The 21,335-nt window shown below is 43.0% G+C and overlaps 1 protein-coding gene across 1 annotated transcript in view; it reads right to left on the bottom strand.

The window, feature by feature from the left end:
- Cyth3 (cytohesin 3) overlaps window positions 1-14,750 on the bottom strand; it is an 80,082-nt gene extending 65,332 nt beyond the window's left edge. Inside the window, exon 1 of the mRNA XM_020173888.2 lies at window positions 14,546-14,750. Coding sequence (XP_020029477.1) covers window positions 14,546-14,585 — 40 coding nt within the window. The 5' untranslated portion in view covers window positions 14,586-14,750. The remainder of the gene's footprint in view (window positions 1-14,545) is intronic.
- Window positions 14,751-21,335: the final 6,585 nt, after the last annotated feature.

The raw sequence follows: 21,335 nt of genomic DNA, 5'->3' as shown, positions 1-21,335 counted from the left end.
TGTAATAAAAATGGTATCAAAGAAACCAAAATACTGATCTCTTTTGTAATCTAGTCTATAGGAATCATATTATACAACAGGACTGGACTCTTCAAAAAAGTGAAAAAAACCTAAAAGAGACTGAATATAAGATGCAACTCTAACTAGAGCTTAGATATGTAAAACAAATAGTTGTAAAGGGCATTCTGGGAGTAACTGGAGAAAGCAGAGCATGGATGATCCGTAAAATGCTATTATGGAGGTATTGGTTGTGGCTATATGGGAGAATGCTCACAGGAAACAATACCACAGTACTTAAGGGAAAGGCATGACGACATTTATAACTTACTTTCAAGTGGTTCATCCAATAAAAAGGAATTATAACTTAAAAACTGTATATTAAAGAGAAAGCAAATTTGATGAAATTTTAACCATTGGTGAATCCAGGTAAAAGATATAGGAGTTATTTGCTGTGCTTTTCTTTTGAACAATTTCAAAATGCACAGTCAGGGAAGGAAAAACACAATGTTCATATTGCCAATCACAAAGTTCCCCTAACCCAAATACAACAGTTCCTCCGACTCAGTATGTAAATGTGTATGTAAAAGTGTGTAAATGTGCATGTAAATGTGTATGTAATTGTGGACAGGCTAGGGACTAAAATCCTTAGTGACTGACAGCTCTGAGTAGCTACTGGTTGTTTGGGATTGATAAATTCTCCGTATTAACAATTTCACTTGGGTTTTTCAATATCCATTTCACATTTGAGAAAAATTGAATCTTGGGGAAAGTAAGTAACTTACAGGAAGTCACAAAGCTAGAAATGACAGCACTATGTATAGTTAGCTAAAAATGTCTATACCAAGTATAAAATCAATTACAAATGTTTTGGGATTATATGGGGGTCATTTTTGCTTTTGTTTTTTGAGACAGGGTCTTGCTATGTAGCCTACTATGTAGCTGGAATGACCTTGTTGGGTTCCCACTCATGATTCTCCTGCCTCAGCCTCTCAAGTGCTAGGATTACAGACATAATGCCACCATGCCTAGCTCTCAAATGTTTAAACAAACTTATGTAAGCATACAGAAAGTATAGACACAAATTCTCAAACTATTAACATTACAGCTGAATATTTTCTGCCTTGAACGAGGAGGATTATCTGAAATAGTCTCAAAGGTTGACCTAATATAGCAAACAGGTAAAAATCCTTAAATCAGAGACCAAAAGGGGAAAGGGGCCCTCCCACCCCCACAGGACTGATTAATTTAGGAAGAGATATCTGTAGTGATTCCCTCCAGCATGATTTACACCAACTCAGCCACGAGGACAAGAGATAATGACAGAGGGCTGCCCACTGTGGCACTGCAAGGATCCTGTGCTGGCAGAGACTAATCAATGGGTGAAAGTAGCCATCTCTGGATGGAAGGAGTGAGGAAGGGAAGGGCATGTTAGGGACATCCGCAAAGAAGACCTTCAATTTCAAGTCTCAGAAAGTTAAGGATTTACACTAAAAGACTACCTTCTCTAGGTGTGGGGAAGGTATGCAAGAGAGTATCTGGCTTAGTCCCTTTTAACCAGTGACAAGTGGAATGGACCTGCCTGCCAGTAACTTTACAATTCTTTAAGAAAATGGTACATCTGTAAAATCTGTTTCTGAAATTTCCAGTTACCAATCCAACCAACCACGTTTCTGAAACCAAGTTAAATCCCCACCCCCCCACACCTCCCCCGCCAAGCTCCTGAGATCCCACAACATCTGCTAGATGACTTCTCTCCAAAGGTGGTTTGGCCAACCATGGACTAAGACAGCAGGCCCAAGGCCATACTCACTCCTGAACTCAGAATTCCTGGGCAGACCTGCACCAAACCTCAAGGGGGCTAGAAGAAATGGGATAGCAGATGAAATTCTCTTTTTACCATACCTCAAACCTGAGTGAGTGAGATGGAAAATGGAAATAAAAGTTTTACTGTGGGACTAGTGAAAACACTCCTGAAACAGACGGTCTTCACAGCCTGTAGAAGACAGGCTGCAAGACCTGCCAGCTCTCCAGCAGAATAATAGAGTACTTACAGAAGGAAAAATGAAGACAGAGGACTCCTCTACTGTGGAGGGACAAGGGGGTGAGGCTGAGATAGGATGAAGGCAAGAGAGACTTAAATCCCTAAACCAAATGTCCAAGCACTAACAGCAGAAGTCAGCGGAAATAGCTTATGTTCTCTCCAGATTTTTTTCTTCTTAAATTAGTCATGTTCTGCATGTCCAGCCAAAACTATCTGATGCTTGTGAGGCAGAACTACCAGAAGAGCCAAGTGAGCATGGGACATGTATTTTGCATTATGGACTCTGATCCTCTGTCAGCTGTCATTGGCAGCGAAGGTCCAGGACAGAGTCTGGGGAATCAAGAAGGTATCTGACTTCTGTGAAAAGAGAGACATTCTAGTAACCACTTGACCAGGGTGCAGCTATTTTAAATGAAAGAGTAAAATCTTTAGAAGCACACTGCTTTGGTAATCCATGTAGAGACCCTGTGATTGCTGAGAAAATGCCCACGTTGTAAGAACGCTTGTCCAGTGTGAAGAGTCTCTTTATAGAAGCCAGTGAAAGACATCATTTTATTCTCACAGCATTTCATGCCCCCAGAAACGTGATCATGTATTGAATCAATCACTCATCCTCCTACACTTGGGAAATGCAGCCTCATCATGTGAGCAGGCCAAACATTAAAAGGCACTAAATCCCTTCAATTTTCCCATACTCTAACCCAAACAGAAATGAATTCATTCGTCTGATCCTTTCTCAACTCAAAAAAAATTTAATCTAATTAGTAAAACTAGGAAAAGGGCATTTTTGATCATTTTCTTTTATTTCCTCCCTGCTGGGAACTTAAAGGAAGTCCTGTCTTCTAACAGAATATCTAGTTGCCAGGGTCTGCCACTTTTGATTATTGCAATTTTTTCCAAACTATCTTTGTTAAATGTAATCATAAAAGTTTGCCAAACAAAACTACTAATACAGTCTGAGTGTATGAAAATATTTTGTTCATCTATTTCACATAGTTGGAGACAGTGTTAATCTCAAAAATAAAATACAAAGTAGCTCAGTTCTTAAGATGATAAATAATGATGGTCATTAATGAATATTTATGGAAAAGAAAGATGTTTTTCCCTCTGCACTCTTGGGCAATGAGATCTTTTTGAGGGACAGACAAGGAAACTTACCTGCTGAGACAGCCAGCATCAGGCCAGATGCCTTTGGCTCCAAGTACAATTCTGCTGACCAAACAAGAAGGGCATTTACTGCCCCTGGTAACAGAAAGTGTGCAGACAGGGAGGCTCCTGCGTGGGTTAAATTCAGCAAAAGGATCAAGAATCCAGTTGCTCCTCCTCAGTGTGTGGGCTTGGACCTGGATGGATTGAGGGACACCATGAATGGAAGCTGGTTAACCATCCAGGCTCAACAAAGTCTAGCACAAGAAAAGGAACTGTCCCCTCCCTGTGCATTTATTGAAGATGGGAGAACTTCTCCAAGAAGTCCTCCTGAAAATGGCCCTCCACACTGGCCAGACTTGAGTCACACATCCTCACCTCCTCCTTATTCCTTTCCAGTGATAAGGAAAGAGGGAGTATCCCTTAAGCTCAGACTCTGCGGTGATAAGAGCCCTTTTCCTAATGGTAGCTATCTGGACAATTCATGGTTCTGTGAGCAAGGAAGAAAACAGAGATGGATTTACAACAGGGGACCAACAGTGTCAGTTATAGTCAAATAGGGCTGTTAACAATGACCACAAACTACACAGCACTGGGAAATAGAGAAATGTTTTACAGGTACATCAATCCTTTTCCCATCCCCCAAAATATCTAGATCCCATCTTATGGTTCTGAATCACAGGTTGTTATTTAAGTAGCATTTTGTTAGAAAAACTTATTTTTAATTGTCAGCCACCCTAGTACTTAAACCAACTATGGAAACAGCTAAATAGTCACTGCTTTATGAATCTTCATATTATCAAATTGTGGCTTTAAAGAACCTCCAGATGTGAAATAATAAATGCAATCCAGATGTTCACTAAAAAACCCATGCAAACAAGAGTGTTTTTACTTCATAGCAACCAAATAGGTCAACCCATTTCCTCCCTCAGAGAATTCTCAGAGGACCACAAGCTCCACTGGAAGAGTGTGTGTTTCATATGTAACTGTCCACAGAAAAAGGAAACACTGATGTCCAAAATAAACGGGGAATATTACATGTTCCCATGAAAGTGAATTAGAAAATTGCAGTACAGCTGTCTACATGTTGCCAAACATCTGGAAGAAAACGGGGTGGGGGCGGGGGGAATCACTAACTACCTAAATATTGGGAAATATTTTTTGATCATTAAAATGCTTAGTTTTATAGTAAATTACTGATTTTATTAGTCAATTATAGGAAGTTTGTCACAAAGAAAGAAAGGAGCCCAGTAATTAACAATAGCCCTGAGAGTTTAAGATAGGAACTTTACTTTTTTGTTTGTGAATAGTGCTACTAGTGACTTACTGAAACCAAGTCAGCTAAAAGAGCAAATTTGCTCTGTGAAAGTAAATTACAAAATCTCCTTAGCCAACTGAATTGACTCAGATGAGTTTCTTCTAATATTTACATAATGCTGAAAGATATTTATCTGAAATAAATGCTTACTGAACTGTCTCCAGTCAAATTATATAACCCTTCAGAATCTCAAGTCATTTAGGGAACCTGACACTATGAAGTTTACAAATTTGCTTAACTTAAAAGTCAGGATGTGGAGAGAGAGATTTTCCACTCTCACTTAAATGACTGACTGTTTTCCCTACAAACTCAAAATATTTAATGTCTGAAGCAGCTTTTAGGGAACTTTAAACCTATTTTTTAAATTTCCTTTCTCTTAAAGTTGCAATAGTCCTACATAACAAACTGACAAACCTGCTTCTGAAAAGAACTACAAGTAATTTCTTAAAACCACCTATCAAAGTTACTTAAGCTAGGAGTGTCAGCCTGCAAACTGCATTAGTCCTTTAACACACCTGCTACGAATCATGGTTGGGCCTCTCTCAAAATGACTGAGAGACACTTCCTTGTCCAACACACACACTTTTTCCTCCCTAAGCTCTGAGCATTGGCTTCCCCTCTATTCTCAACACAGATCAGAATTCCATGAAGCCAAAGATGCACACTGCCAACTGCCACCTCACTTGGACAGTCAATGAACAAGTCAAATTTTAAATAACAAAACTAAACTCCTGAGATTCTACTTGCAGTAAAAGCTAAGGGGGATGCTGCAGACCAATCTTGCTTCCAAAAGCAACTATACATCTGAACAAATTATAAGAAACAAATGTTTGGAGGTGTGAGTTGACCCATACCCATACAGTGAAGACTGAGAAGGAGGGTCCCAGAGAAGGAATGGAGGTGAACCCCATCATCTGAACCATGCTCTAGTGCATTACAGCAGCAGCTGAGGGGCCAAGGAGTGACTGAAGTCAACAGTGTCTCCACCAGTCATAGAAGAGGCCTTGCTAAACACCTAGGCTTTCCCTTGGGACCACTGAAGGTGGCTTTACCCTGAGAGAAAGTAAACCAGAGGTGACCAATCCTCACACCATTTTAATGTGGTGTCTCCTAACCACAACTACTTGCTAGACCCTCTCTTAGAGAAGACAGCCAGAGTCTCAAATTACTTCTATAATTTTTCCCACATGGTGTCCAGAATGTAATTAACGTTTAACGGGGATAGTTAGAGCCCAGATCATGTGACTTAAAACCACACCCTCACAGGGACCTGACTACTGGAATTATCACAGACCTTACGACAACTGTTTGGGGTCTAATAAGCTAGTTGACAAGATAACAATTTCAGCAGAAAATGAGAATCTAAGAAAAGAATAAGAAAAACTGAAAAAAGACAGTAACTGAAAGCAAGAGTTCAATGAATGGATTTGTCAGCAAAATTAGGGCTAAAGAAAGGACTGATACAATGAAATATAGCTCAGACATAAATATCCAGAGCCAGGCTGGAGGCACCTGCCTACCAAGCTCAAGGCCTTGAGTTCAAGTTCAAACCCCAGTACTGGGGAGAAGAGCGTTCATAGAGTGAATCATGAAAGAAAAAAATAAAGGGCAGAGAAAAGTAGCTATGACACACACACATATGACATAGAGGACATGTCTAGCCACAAGAAATCAGAGTCCCAGAGAGAGAAGGGATAGGGAATACATAAGCAATAAATGAAGAGACAATAACCAGAATTCTGCAAATCTAATGTAAGATCAAGTCTGTCACAGCATCACCCAAAAAAACAAAAAAACCCAACAATAATCCCAGACAGGAGGGGAAACACACCTGCACACATCCGGTAACAGCTAAAAACCAAACATACGAAGAAAACCTTTAAAGTAGCCTGTGGCAGATGGGGGTACACTAACTTTAATAAAAAGAGCAACAATAAGATTGCCTGATTTCTCCAGGGAAGGGAGGGGAGCCTGAGAACACTGAAATGATCCCTTCAATGTACTGTAAGAAATTAACCTGAAGGGCTGGTGGAGTGGCTCAAGTAATAGAGCACCTGTCTAGTAAAGCCTAGCAAGTGTGCAACCCTGTGTTCAAGCGCCAGTACTGTCAAAAAAATTAAGAAATTAACTAGAGGGGTGGAAGGTGGCTCAAGTGGTAGAGCATAGTGTAGCAAGCAGGAGGTCCTGAGTTCAAACTCCAGTACCACAAAAAAAGAAAAAAAATTGACTTGATAACCTGCAACTGTATAGCCAATGAAATGATCTTCAAAAGTGGAGGCAAAGACATTTTGGACAAAACAAATGAACTCTCAAAATGTTTTTCTCTTGCTTGCTGAGCAGCACCATCACCTACCTAGTCATACAAACCAGAAATCCAAAGTCATCTTCAACTCCTGCACCATTAATCCTCTCCAGGCTGTCAATGTGTCTATTTGACCCTCCAAAACACATTTCATCAACAGCAAAGCAACTGAGTAAGGCAACACACTATTTCTTACTCTGGAAACGGGCAAACATTTAATTATCTGACAAACACCACATGTTGATTTGTATACTGGGAAATCAGAACACTCCTCACCAGTACTTAATGAGGAAGCAATCTGCCTGTATCTAGGAAAATTGAAAGCATGCCAGGACCATGACTGCAATTCTAGTGACATACTCTTAGATAAACCCTTATCCATATGTGAAAGGACACAAGCCTGTGGAGCTCATCTCAGATCTCAGGACTATTTGTAACAACACTAATGGAAAAATCAGCACATAGTTTAACAGGATAAGATAAATGTGAGAGAAATTAAAAGAAATAATGTGTACACACACACATATATGCATGTATATTTTGAACACATACATAGGGGTTATTTTTGAGACAAGGTGTCATCACATAATTCAAGATAGCTTTGAACTCACTATGTAACCCAGACTAGCCTGGAACTCTCAACCCTCCTGCTTCAGCCTCTTGAGTGATGGAGTTGCAGGTGTGTGCCACAATGGGCACTTAACAAGGTCTTATTACACAAAAAAAAATCTCATATGCACACTAGTAAACATTATATATGGCACAAGAGCGAGGGCTGTAGCTCAGTGACAGAGTGCATGCACATTCAAGGTACCACGAAAAAGTATACAATTAAAATACATACAGTATACTAGTTCTATAATTTTAAACCAAAAAAGAGACCCAGTTCATCTTTATACACATACATGTGTCTAAATGTGAAAACCACATCACAGGACCTGATAGCAAATTCATAATGGCTGCCTCTAGGAAATGTGAACGGAAGAAGAATCAAAGCAGGGAATGCTACTTCCTGACATGTGTCTTCGACATTATTAAACATTTAGAAGACCTTCTATGCACCAAGCAGTGTTTTAGGTCTTTGAGACACAGCAGTAGCTAAGAGCAGACACTATTCCTGCTTTCATAACACCTACATTCTAAGAGCAAAGAGTATACAATAGGGAAAGGGTAATAGTGCTAAGAAGAAAAATAAAGTTGGAAAGGGGAAAGAGTGGCAGTGGGGTACTATTTTAGACAGGCTGTTTGAGGAAGACCTCTGCAGTAAAGAGACACTTGAGCAGAAACCTAAACAAAGCAGGGAAACACTGGATGCAGCTGTCTGAGCAGAAAGCACTGCAGGGGTAGCAAGTGCAAAGGCACTGAGGCAGGGGTGCACCTGGCGAGTTCAAGCAGCAGCAAGGACCAGTGAGGGGGATATGGGGGATGGGAAATGTTGAGACAGCAGATGACAACAACTGGTCAAGGATAACCCCCCAATAATAGATTTTATAATTTTATTTTTGCAGTGCTGGGGATTGAACAGAGGGCCTTATGTATGCTAGCCAAGTGCTCTGCCACTGAACTACCCACCCTCCATGCCTATATTCTTAAAAGATTATTTAAAAGAAAAAAGAATTTTGGACAGTGACTGAATGTGGCCCACAAAGCCTAAAATAGTTACTATCTAGCACTTTTATAGAAAGAGCTTGTGTGGGGAAAGTGGTAAAGTCTGAGGATAGGAGTCTGAACAAGAGGAGGAGGGCAGGAATGGCTGGAAGCAGTGATGCCACCTACTCTGGCTTCGAGGTAAACATAGATGACAATGGCAGCAGGAAGAACCGTTAGAAGGCTAAGGCAAAGAAGTGACAGATAACACCAAATGCATGCCCTGAGCAACTGGAAGAATGACAAAGTCTTATGCTGAAATGGAGGAACTTATCTGCAATGTCTTTTTTTTAATAAGATAATTAAAGCACCAGGAAGACCTATAAAACAATACCACATAACATCAACAGCTATTATACCAATTCTGAGTAATGGGAACATGAGTGCTCATTTCAGTGTGTGTGTGTGTGTGTGTGTGTGTGTGTGTGTGTGTGTGTGTGTGTGTGTGTGTGTGTGTGTGTGTGTGTGTGTGTAATGGGAACATGAGTGCTCATTTCAGTGTGTGTGTGTGTGTGTGTGTAATGGGAACATGAGTGCTCATTTCAGTGTGTGTGTGTGTGTGTGTGTGTGTGTGTGTGTTTTCCCCCAGGCCTGCCTGGGCAAAAAAACCTGAAAAGCAAACTAAAGCAAAAAGGGCTAGAGGTGTGGCTCAAGTGTTTAATCTCCAGTACCACCAAAAAAAAACAAAAATAAGGACTCTCAAACCAGAATACCTGGGTTAGCTGTGAAACTGGAAGCGAGTTACTTAGCTTCCCTATTCTCCATTTTCCTGTGTGCAAATGCCAATAATAATGGGAAGAGCAAGTAAGTGGATATGCATAAAGTCCACAGGACAGAACCGGACACACAGCATTGTGTAAATATTAGCTGAAATTACTGAAATGTAGATCTAATGTCATTCCCCTGTTTACAATCCTTCAGTGGCTTCCTGCACTTAGAATAAACTGCATTCCTTACCTACTGAATGGCCTGGTGTGTGCTCTGTCTCTCTCTCCACACTGTTCAAACCACCCATTCACCTCTGGCCAGGTCAGTGCCTTTCCCTCTGCCTGGGCCACAATCCCCACAGGCTGCACCTGAAGGAGCATTTCCTCAGAGGCTGTCCCAGGCCACATGCTTTCCCTACATGTCCACCTCAGCAGTCCCACCTCCATCCATCCTCCTCTGCCTCAATCTCATGTTGATTACCTTCAGCACACTTAGTATAATTTGCTGTTTACAGACCTGTTAACCTTTTCTGTCTGTCTCCCTATCTAAACATAAGCTCTGTGAGTAAATTCATCTGCCTTATTCACCACGACAACCCTTGTGTCAAGCACAGGTCCTGGCATTTGGTAGGGACCCTATCAATATTTGCATAAATGACTACAAGAGTATGCTCTAAGCATCATGTAGAAGCACCCATCATTCCCACTTCTTAAACATTCAAAAATACAGTGGGAAGAACTGGAGGCTTGGCTCAAGGGGTACAGCACCTGCCTTGCAAGCATGAAGCCCTGAATTCAAACCCCAGTACCACTGAAAAGGAAAAAGTAGAGTGGTTACTAGTTTCCTATGAATAGTGTGAAAACACAGATGCTACATTTTATTGTTTTACAGTTTATATTACTTGTCTCATTTTTTTATATAACTTCCTCCCAAAGGGTGTGTTCTTATCAGCATACTATCTTTCTATGAAACTTATCTAGTTTTAGATGAAGTGAATACACTTAAACTTTTTTGCATTTCAAGAAATAAAAAAGACACATGGTGACATTTCCTCCCCACTTATATTCATCATGAACCTCCCCAAACAGGTAACCATTGTTCTTGGTTCCTTGTTTAATCTCCCAGACAATTTTCATGCATACACAAGCACTTCCTTTTTTTTAAACAGAAACAGTAGCATACAATGTACATTCCCCTACACTTTGCTATCTTGAGATCTTTCTGTATCAATTCATAAAGAGCTGCCTTTGTTCTTTGCCACGACTTCATTCACCATTTGGGCATATTATGATTTATCTAAATCTTCTACTAACCGACACTCAAACAAGGCAATGAATAATCTTGTGCCTATATTATCTCACACAAGTACAAATGTGTCTGCAAGTTAAATTCTTAGAACTGGTATTGCTGGGTCAAAGGATTTATACACTTGTAACTTTAAAAGTTACTGCCCTGTGCTCCTGTATATCAGGATCCACCCAGAGAAACAGCCACCCCATTAAGATTCTGAAATAGAAAGAATTTAACATAAGGAACTGATCACACATGTGATGAAAAACTGTGAAGTCAAATGGTAAGACAATCCGGAGATGAGCAAGAAGCTTTCCTGCCTTTTGGTCAGAAGTTCAAGGGGAAAAGCTATTTCCAAAACTCAGGGACTGGAAACAAAGGGCAGAAGCTAGAAACAACATAACCTGATGGCAGTAGCTGGAACCAAAAGGATCAGGCAAGCCAGGCACTGGTAGCCCATGTCTGTAATCCCAGCTACTCAGGAGGCAGAGATCAGGAGGATCGAGGTTTGAAGCCAGCCCCAGGCAAATAGTTTGGGAGACCCTATCTCAAAAACACCCCACACAAAAAACAGGGCTGGCAGAATGGCTCAAGTGGTAACGTGCCGGCCTAGCAAGCTGAAGGCCTAAATTCAAAAAAAAAAAGGCAGCTGAGGAGACAGTCTAAGACAGCCTACGGGAAGGGAAACAAGCTGCTTTCTCCCTTCTCCCTGCCACCCAATCTCCCACGGTGGCTCAAACCCAGCCCCAAGGCAACTGACCAAGGACCTGGGAAATGTTGCCTGCACGGTGAATCCCTCTGCAGGGAAAGGGCAAGAAACAGACCTTAGCCAACAGGACACAGGCTATATTAAGCCTCCTTCAAGATGTAACTAATTTACGCTCCTACAAGCAAATGTTGAGGCTGCTTTGCCAAAGTGCTGTTTTCAAACTTGGGGGTTAGTGCTGTCTGACAGGTAAAAGGTGGGATCTCAATCTAGTCTTTATTTTTTACTATGCATGCAGCACTTCACTTGAGCACAAGCTTAGTTAGTCCCCATCTACATTGATGGGGGGGGGGGCAGGAGGAAGCCAATTAAAGCTAATTTACCTCATCTGCCACAATGGCCCACTCAGGAACATCAATCAGACAGATGGTGGCAATAAGCCAAATCAGCCAGTCACTCTCCAAGTAGACAAATCCCAAGAACTGTTCTAGAAAAACCGAAAGGCAACCAAGAGCCAAAGGAATAAAAATACCTTAACCACACTGCACACATTATAAGGAACAATGTGTTCTTGTAATCTCGTATCCCCACTTGCTCCTCCTAGTAACTGCCTTCCAACCATTCAAGCCACCATCCTCCCCTTATCTTGCATTGAAAGAATAATTATATCCTAGGCAAGAAGTTAAAGTATAGTGGCCTGTAATCCCAGGACACAAGGAGGCTAAGATAGGAAGAGAGTGAATTTGAGGCCACCCTGGGCTACATACCAAGAACCCCATCTCAAAAAACATCAATGACAAAAAAAAAAGCAAATAGGAATCAGTTTTTAAAGTCTTTTTACCTGACCAACACATTAATGACAACAAAAAAGATGTTTTAAATTATCTTCAGCCTCTGTCATCTGTTTGATTAGATTTACCCCATCTTCTAAACAGGCTGAAAAGACTCCCCCAGACAGTTTATACTCTAAAAATATACCCCAAAATGCTATGCCTTCCCATCGGCTGGCAACTGAAACTTCTGTTTCAAAGGGCTGAATTTTATTTTTAAAAGCATGAATTTTAAGGCACAGTATTTTTAAAAAACCTAAATGGCATTAAGCTGTATGAAAACTGTATTTCACTTCAAACCTCCAACAATCAGGAATTAAATATAAGCATGTCTATTTTACACAATAATCATTGTATAATGACTCATATTTCAAAACTGTCAAAGATTTTCACTTGATTCACAATTAAGTACTCTAAGATGGCCAAACATATCTTTGTCTTCCACAATGCAAGGAGAAACGATTTTGACAAAATCTTTTCAATAAAGGTTAAATAAAGGTTAAAAGTTGCTTTCCAGCACCTAAAAGGCTGCCTGGCATTTTAGAAGAAAAATCAATAATTATTTGTTCACTGTTGAATGTTCCAGTGAGGTGAATGAAATTATATCAGACATTTAAAATATCCCCATGCCTTTTATAAATTGGTTTTTTTCCCCCAAATTTAAAATATGCACTTGATAAACCTGGAACTATAAAAATAATGTCACAGTTTTTCTATTGCTTAGGTCAAGAGGTATAAAATAACTGCTTGTTTTTAATAGTTGGAAAATGTTTCAGTCAACAAACTTACCAAATTTATGCCAACCATTGGGCATTACTGTTTCCAATTTTTTCCTATTATAGGGTAATGAACATCTTCATGCATCAAATTTTGTCTTAATTTCAAGGTTGTTTTCCCTGTGATATATTCCCAGAAGAGATATTAATAGCCGAAAGATAGTTTTAGCCTTTTGATATTTAATAATATCCTTTATTATAGTCTTCACGATCTATAAATTGCTTCCTTTTTCTCTTTATACCTGCTTTTACATTTAAGCCTTTCACAGTTCTTAACTCACAGTCAGAAACAACTTTGGAACAAAATCACCAATCCAGCTGGCTTCTTTGTCTCTACCATCAAATTTTTAAATATTACAGCTGTTTGTCCTTTATTTTTCTAACAAGGGACAAAGTGCTATGCCAAATTGTAATAGGCAAAAGGCAGAACCACAGAGAATCCATTACTTGGGATCTGGTGTCTCCAGACAGACAGCCTGGTTGTAGGAGGGTTTGCAACTGGCTCTTTCTTGCCACAGCACCCTCTTTCAAAAACAACACACCCACTCGGTGCCACAGTGGCTTCAACTATGAGAACTCAACTCGCCAAATGCCATGCCCGGTGCCAACTTCCCACCAGCTGGGGCCGCGTGGTTTCTCCCAGAAAATACATGGCCCTGTATGTGAAGCACTTGAATTCTACAAGGCACCTTGATTAAGCGCTTCATCCTGAAGCCGTCAATACTGCTGATTCTTACAGGCAGCTGCTCCAGCAGCCTGTAATTAAGATTTTTTTCTAAACACTCCCTTATTACACGGGGTTCTGATGATTCCATCTGTCAGCAGAAAGGAGATCGTTAGAGAAAGTAAGAGAGAAGCCTTCACTTGGGGTGTTCGCGTTAAAAAAAAAAAAAAAAATCAGGGCATTTAACCCTCTGCGTTCCAAATCAATGACCCACTCCTTACAGAGGGGCACCTGATTCTGTCTGGAAAACCTAATACACAACAGTAATTTGTATCGCACGAAATAATTTACAGCAAACACGACTCTTTCCGCACGAGGAAAATCAATGTCACACGCACACAACCAACCCGAGCTACCCTGGACGCGGGGACGACCCATTTCGGAGAGGTGTCCCCCATACCACACCTTACCTCGGGTCTCGCCTCCGATGCCGGCTGGCTGTAGCCCCTGACTTCCACTTTTGGCAACATTGTAACATTGTTTATTTATTTTTGCTTACTTTGCACCCTTTACTATTTCATCAAACGCGCGCTGCCCCCTCCCCGTGTAAGCAAGTCCCATAGCGATCGCTTCTGACCTGGAGCCTGGAAAATGGTCGGGATTGTCAACCTGTCCCCCCCTCCCCTCTTGGACGCCCGGGGGAGCGCCGGATTCAAAACTTTCCCCTCCCCATTTCCCACGGGTTCGCCCCCTCGGACCACCTGAGAAGCTGAAAAAGGGGTCATCCGAAACAGCTGGGCTCGGGAGGGTGTGGACGCCCTTGGCGATAGGATGCGAGGAAGGTCGTCCCACAAGGTCCCCAAGTCCCAAAGGGCGAACCCCCCCACACGAGCCTCCGCAGAGACCCCGACACCCTCCCGAGCACAGGGTGGCGACCCCTATTCCCTTCCCTGCACGTCCCCTCCATGCGCCCCTAAGCTCCCCGGCCCCAGCCCCGCACGCCTCAGGCCTCCTGCGGTCGCCCTCCGGCCTCGGCGCTGCCTCCGACCCGGTCTCCTCAGGCGACCCCCCGGCCCCAGGCCGCCAAGTGGGCGGGCCACACCTCCGCGACACTCACCGCCACCGCCCTCGCCACCACCGCCGCCGTCTTCGTCCATCTTGAGGCCACTCCCGCAGCACACGAGCCCGGAGCCGCGACAGGTAAAGGACCGACGGGGAGACACAGCCGTAAGGAGCGCGCAAGCGACCGGGCGGCTCCACAGCGAGCGGCCCGGGTCGCGGCCGGGCCTCCTCAGGCCGGGCGGGGCCCAGCGCTCCGCGCGCCGTCACGTGATCTAGGCCCCGCCCCTTCTAGGGCGCGGTAGGCGGGGCCCAAGGCCGCACGGCCCCGCCCTCTGCAACCCACTGGGCGGGGCGGTGTCTGCAGTAGCTCGAAGCCTACACCTGGACCCTTGTGGGACGCAGACCACCAGTGCGTTGCTGGAAACGCCCTTCAAGCAGCCTGGGGACACTGGGACGCCCCCATTCTACAAAACCCTGTGGCCAGAGTTTCAACTCGCACGTGCACTGGGGGCTAGGGTGGGAAGCTCTAGAAACTAGCGCACTGATAAGTCAGCTTCCCCACACACGCACACTTCTAGCTGTAAGGACGGGTTAGAATCATTCCAGCCTCTCAGCTTTCTGATGTATAATGGAGCTCATTTCCTGTCCTGACGATGGGTGCATTTTAAAATTTACAAAGTATGAAGGCTTATAAAAATGAATATTGTCATGAGGCTGGAACCGAATCCCAATCCTGCACACCTGGATACCTGGGAGCCAGCCCTCAGAGGGCATGCTAGGGGTTGGACAGTCTGGCGTCAGATGCCCTTGGAATTTTGCTCCAGTCTCCCTTGGATTACTGCCATCTGCCCTGGATTTATGATACAGAAGGAGCTCTGAATTCAATTTCCCGTGGGTACAGCCAGGGTCTGGGCGGAAGGCCCCAGTTCGCCCCTGTTCCAAATAAATCCATAGATTGCCTTTTTCATTCTGCATCTCTTTTCCAGTAACCCCTCCTGTAGCATTGAACGTGGGCCCTCCGCCTTCCTAAGCCCTTTCTGCACGAACTAAATTGCATTAAAGAAAAGCAAACATTGTAATAGAGGGGATTGTTCATCTGTAATAGAATTTTCTAGCAACTGTTTTATATTTACAAATTGCCCATTGACTCCAAGGATTCTTCTACCATCATCTATCAAAGTAGATAGCTTTCACCTTTTTGTTCAAGGTTGCACGATGACCTCAAAGTGTTCAGTTTCCTAATAACCTCAAGAATTAAACATCCAGCATTCTGGTGCTTCCTAGGCTGTAGGGGACACTTCTGGGTGTAGATAGATTCTTGGCAGCTTGTGTGACAAAGATGTAACAGAAAAGGGATCTGGGAGTCAGGAGATGTAAGTTCAAGTCCCAGCCCACAGATGTGGCTTCCTGATCTTGTTCCTGTCAGTTCTGTTATCTCAAGATTACAGCATCACTACTGAGAAAAAGACAGCCTACATTGACCTTGATAAGGTGTCATGTGGAGCTTTGAACTCAAAAATACTATCAATTATAAATGTTTTTCAATACTAATTCCTAATTCTTCCCTTTTCTTACAGTATGATCCATGGTCGTTTCAGAGTTTGAATCTAAAAATTAGTTCTGATAGAATTTTCATCAGAATAAAACATGACTCAATTATTTGTAAGCAGAATATATTGTCCCCAGAGGTTAGCCTGGGACCCCATTTCAACAAAGCCTGCAATAAATGTTGCCAGAGGGAGGATCAGATGTGGTGGCCATGCCTGTAACCCCGGCTCCTCGGGAGGCATTGTAGAGAGGATTGTGGTTGGAAGCCAGCCTAGACAAAAAGTTAGTGAGACTCCATCTCGACCAATAAAGGCTTGGCTTAGTGGTACACACCTGTCATCCCAGCTAGGGGGGAAGGGTAAATAGGAGGATCATTGTCCAGAGCAGGTTTTTTTTCCTTAAAGTCATGCTTTATAGTTTTTCCCACCAAGCTAGTTAAGCACCCTAGTTATTCACTGAGATAAGCACATGATTATGCCGAGTTTATGAGTGCCTTGCTCAGCTGTTGAAAGAGTTTTATAAGTGAATTTGTTTGTTTGTTTGTTTGTTATAAGTGAATTTGTAAGGAAAACATTCATGCCGCAGACAACTGCCAAGATAAAGATAATTGTACTAAACCCACAGATTATGTTGTTGCAGTTACTTGGTCAGACAATACAGATTTAGGCACTTTTTTTTTTTTTTGTGGTGGTGGTGGTGCTGGGGTTTGAAATCAGGGTTTTGTCAAGCATTCTACTACTTGAGCCACACCTCCAGCTTTTCTTTCTTTTTTTTTTTTTTTTAACTCAGTGCTTACACCTTAAGCCACTCCACCAGCCCTTTTTTGTGATGGGTTTTTTCAAGATAGGGTCTCTAACCTTGATCCTTTGAATCTTTGCCTCCTGAATAGTAGGGATTACAGGCATGGGTCACCTGCACTGGGCTCTTGTGTCTATATTTAGATAGGGTCTTGTGCTTTTGCCTGGCCTACCTCAGACCAAGAACCTCCTACCTCCATCTCCCATAGACACCTCTTATATTCCAGTTTCTGATCCTAGTGGTGGGAATACAGTGATAAAAGAGACAGATTCAGTTCCTGTCTTCATGGGACTGATAACCACTAAGCAGGTAATTACACAAATAATTGTTTAATTGGAATTTTGAAGTCCTATCCTATTAGCTGAGGCTCTCACCATGTTTGTTGTTTCATGTGTACTGGATGTGCTGCCTTAAAGTCCTTCAGCATAGATTATGATCTGTATTTATTCTATCTCCACTGTGTGCTGCAGGGTGTGGCTGTGTTAAAAAAAAAAAAAAGGCAGATAAGGACAGTATTTGCTAGATGAAGTAGAAGACATCCTGAAAACATGTTGAAACCTATTTATCAGCCCTCTGACCATTGCAGAAATAGTTTAAGAAACCAAGAATGTGCATATTCCAGAAAGGTCAGGATTTCTTTGCACATTCATCTCTCTATCCTGGAAGTGGAAGTTGATGAAATCAAACAGAAGTGTCCCCTCCCAGCGCTAAGAGGCACAAGAGCCAAAACCTTGCCAGGGCTTGCTTTTTCCTTCCTTCCTTCTTTCTTTCCTTCTTTCTTTCCTTCTTTCTTTCCTTCTTTCTTTCTTTGTTTCATTTTGGTTTTTGTTTTTTAGAGAAAGAGAGCGAGGGAAAGGGGGGAAGGAAAGGAGGGAGGGAAGGAAAGAGAGAGAGAGAAAAGAAGGGAGGAAGGGAGGAATGAAAAAAGGAAGGAAAGAAGAAAGGGGAGGGAGGGAAAGAGGCAGGGAGAAAAGAAGGAAGGAAGAAAGGAAGAGAGGGTGAAAGGGAGGAAGGAGGAAGATAGAAGGAGAAAGGGAGGAGGGAGAGAGGGAGAAAAGGAAAGAAGGAAAGAAGGAAGGAAGGAAAAAAGAGAGTCTCTCTATGTAGCCCAGGTTGCCCTCTAACTCTCTGTCCTTCTACCTCAAACTCTCAATTGCTGGGATTACAGGCAGACACCACCACACCCAGCAGTTGATTTCTTTTGCCCAGCCAGAAAGAGTCCACACTGTGTGAGCTCTTGCTGTTCCCAGACCCTGCACAGAGCAGTTTCCATCTCTTCTGATAAGGGTCAAGAATGCAGACACAGTGGTGACAGTTAGCAAATGGGGGCCTCAACTAATCTGTTACATCTGGTCGGGGGTCTGGTCCAGTCTGGAGAAAGCATACACAGCAGCCAGCTCACTGTTGGCTCATGGTCACAAAAGGAAAGTCATGTTTTCCAAAATCTAATTTCATCTAAAAATGGAGATGGTTTTGAACAGATTGATGTACTCTACTCTGCTCATGCAAACGAGAGGGTTCCACGTGACAAGTCGCATCCTTATTAAATTTTCAAAAGCCCAGACATCCTGTACTTTGCAAAAACCCCATCTTTCTTTCCAATCGCTCAGTGCCATCACCTTGGCCTTGTTTCCCCCTGGAACCCTTACAGCTGACATCAGTTACCAGTCTCACATCACCAAGGACAGCTTAATTCCTCTTAGATTGATTTGTAACTTGCATTTTTTTTTTGTAAGAACAAAGATGGTCAAATTTCTCTTTCATGGTAAACTTGGGAAAAAAAAATAATTTGACTCCTATTCCAAGATATTTGCCCTTGGAAGAAAGACATACCCACTCAGGGCAGCAGTGATATTAAGAGTTATTGTAAGCAAGTTTTCTTCTACAGGAAAATTGTGTTATTTTTATCTAGTTCTTCATTTTTATAGTTTGTCCCTGACCTACTAAAAAAACTAATTTCAAAAATTAAGTTGGTCAGAAAAGAAAAAAAGTTGGTCAGAGTCTATAGTGTACATCTTAAAATCATCAAGAGAGCCTATCCTGGGGTGAAGAGTGTACTATCGGTCAGGTCATTAAAAAGAAAAAGAATAGAATGACAAACATAAGGACACAGAACATCTGTGACCATGGTCCTCTTTGTGGGAAGTGTACTCGTAGCCAGAAAGTGACAGGACACTGGTCACGGAGCTCTGTGACTCAGAGGCTAACTACAGTCAAACAAATATGATTCCTCAGTGTGATTTGCAGAATGGCAGAAACCAGCCATGAGTTCCAGCCATTCACTGCCTTTGTGAAGAGGCCGTAGCACCCAGTGATAATTTTAGGGTTCCAGCTGTGATGTATCACAAAATGCCATACACTGATACCTGGATAACCCAGGCTGTAAGTTGGATAGTCCAGATACGTCTGTTTCTTGGCTGTGTGACCTTAGGCAAATTGCTTCACCTCTCTGTGTCCTGTTTTCTATGAAACTTCTGCTAATGAGAGCAACAAAACCCCGGTCCAAAGGATGCTATGAGAAGTAGATGCTATGGTGTCCGTACTTAATGTTGTTGCTGTGACACACCGAGGTGGACAGTCACCCCCCCACACACCATCATTCACGAGACAGATGATAAATCTACAAGCTGGAGGCAAGGTTGAATTTCAGTGAGGGATCTCCTCTTTGCCCCCCCCCCTCACATCTAGTTGCTGTCTTCCCATCCTGTCCTGCCTTCTAGAACCCATCCCTACTTTGGTTTGTGTCTTCAGCTTATAAATTGTCCAACACTTCATACTCATTGGTCCACTAAAGAACTGGGTTCATGCTGGCCATGGTGGGGCCACACGGCCATCAGCAAGGCGAGGAGGATGATGCAGGGAGCTCATGAGTTCAAGACCAGCTATCTGGGAGGCAGAGATCAGGACGGTCAAGGTTTGAGGCCAGCCAGGGCAATAAGATAGTGAGACCCTCATCTCAAATAATAAAAAGCTGGGCTCAGTGGTGCATGCCTGTCATCCCAGCTATGTGGGAAGCATAAATAGGAGGATTTAAGTCCAGACTGGCCTGGGCAAAAGCTGGAGATTATCCCTAAAATAACTAAAAGCAAAAAGGGCTAAAGGTGTGGCTCAAGGGTTAGAGCCTCTGCCTGGCAAGCATGAGGCCCTGAGTTCAAACCTCAATACCACCAAAAGGAGAGAATAAAAGAAGAAAAAGAAAGGCAGAGAGAGGGCAGATAGGCTACTGCTCTCAGGACCTCAGTGGAGAATTCCCTGGTTTTGAATCTATCCTAGACTTCATGCTGGAGAAGCCAAAAATGCAGAAGCCCAGAAACACCAACTGATGGCGGGGGGGGGGGGGGGGGGGGGGGAAAGGACCAGGAAAGGCGTGGGCTTGCAGGACAATTTATTTTTTTTATTTTTTATTTTTTTTCATTTTTCTTTTATTATTCATATGTGCATACAAGGCTTGGTTCATTTCTCCCCCCTGCCCCCACCCCCTCCCTTACCACCCACTCCGCCCCCTAATTTAAACAATAATGCTCTACCTGACCCCCCTGCCCCGCCACCATCAGAATGAGCAGGGAACCTGGCCCTTGGCCTTCACTAAGTTGGAAGGAGATGTCACAAACCAATACATAGTCTCCCAGAGGTCAGAGAAAGTCAAGCAGGGAACAGGGACCTCATTCCAGCCACAGTGATGAGACCCCTCACCTCCCCACTGGGGGGCCCACCTCCTTAAAAGGCTCCCCCTCCCCCAGGGTAAAAGTGGAGGCCAGCCAGGTGCTGGTAGCTCATGCCTACAATCACAGATACTTGGGAGGCTAAGATCCGAAGGACTGAAGTTTTAAGGACAACCCAGGCAAAAAGTTCAAGAGACCCCATCTCAATGGAGAAAAAGGTGGGTGTGGTGACAGGTGCCTGTCATCCCTGTGACATCAAGAAACCAAGTTTTGTCCAGTACAGCCTGAGTAAAAAGCAAGATCCCATCTCCAAAATAACCACAGCAAAAAGAGCTGGCAGAGTGCCTCGAGCAGTGCAGCTCCTGCCTAGCAAGCACGAAGTCCTGAGTGCAAACCCCAGTACTACCAAAAAAAATGCTGGGAAGGGTCAGTGGTCATGAGGTAGGGCTCCTCCTCCCTGCCCAGCATATCAACTGAGACCTAGGGAAAACTGACCTTCTGCCACTTCTCAGTAGTAACAAGTTACTGTAAGTAACTCAGGATGTCAGCAGAGGCCAAGTGGAAAAAGCTGGACTTCTACCCCTAATAAGCCAATGTCTCCCTTTCCTTTGTTGGAATGACTATATAAGACATGGAGCTTCCTAACAATACTAAAAGTTCTAGTGTGCAATCAAAAAACACTTATGACACCAAGATCAAGGAAGATCCCTGGTTAAATGAGAAAAGACAAGGAGCAATACCTAGACAACAGAGAGGTTAGAATTACCTGAATATGATTTCAAAGCAGCCATTGGGAAAACATCAAGTGAGCAATTAGGAACACACTAGATATAAATG

Source organism: Castor canadensis, chromosome 6, assembly GCF_047511655.1.
Source record: "Castor canadensis chromosome 6, mCasCan1.hap1v2, whole genome shotgun sequence".
Taxonomy (NCBI): Eukaryota; Metazoa; Chordata; class Mammalia; order Rodentia; family Castoridae; genus Castor; species Castor canadensis.
This window is presented reverse-complemented; position numbering and strand designations above follow the sequence as displayed.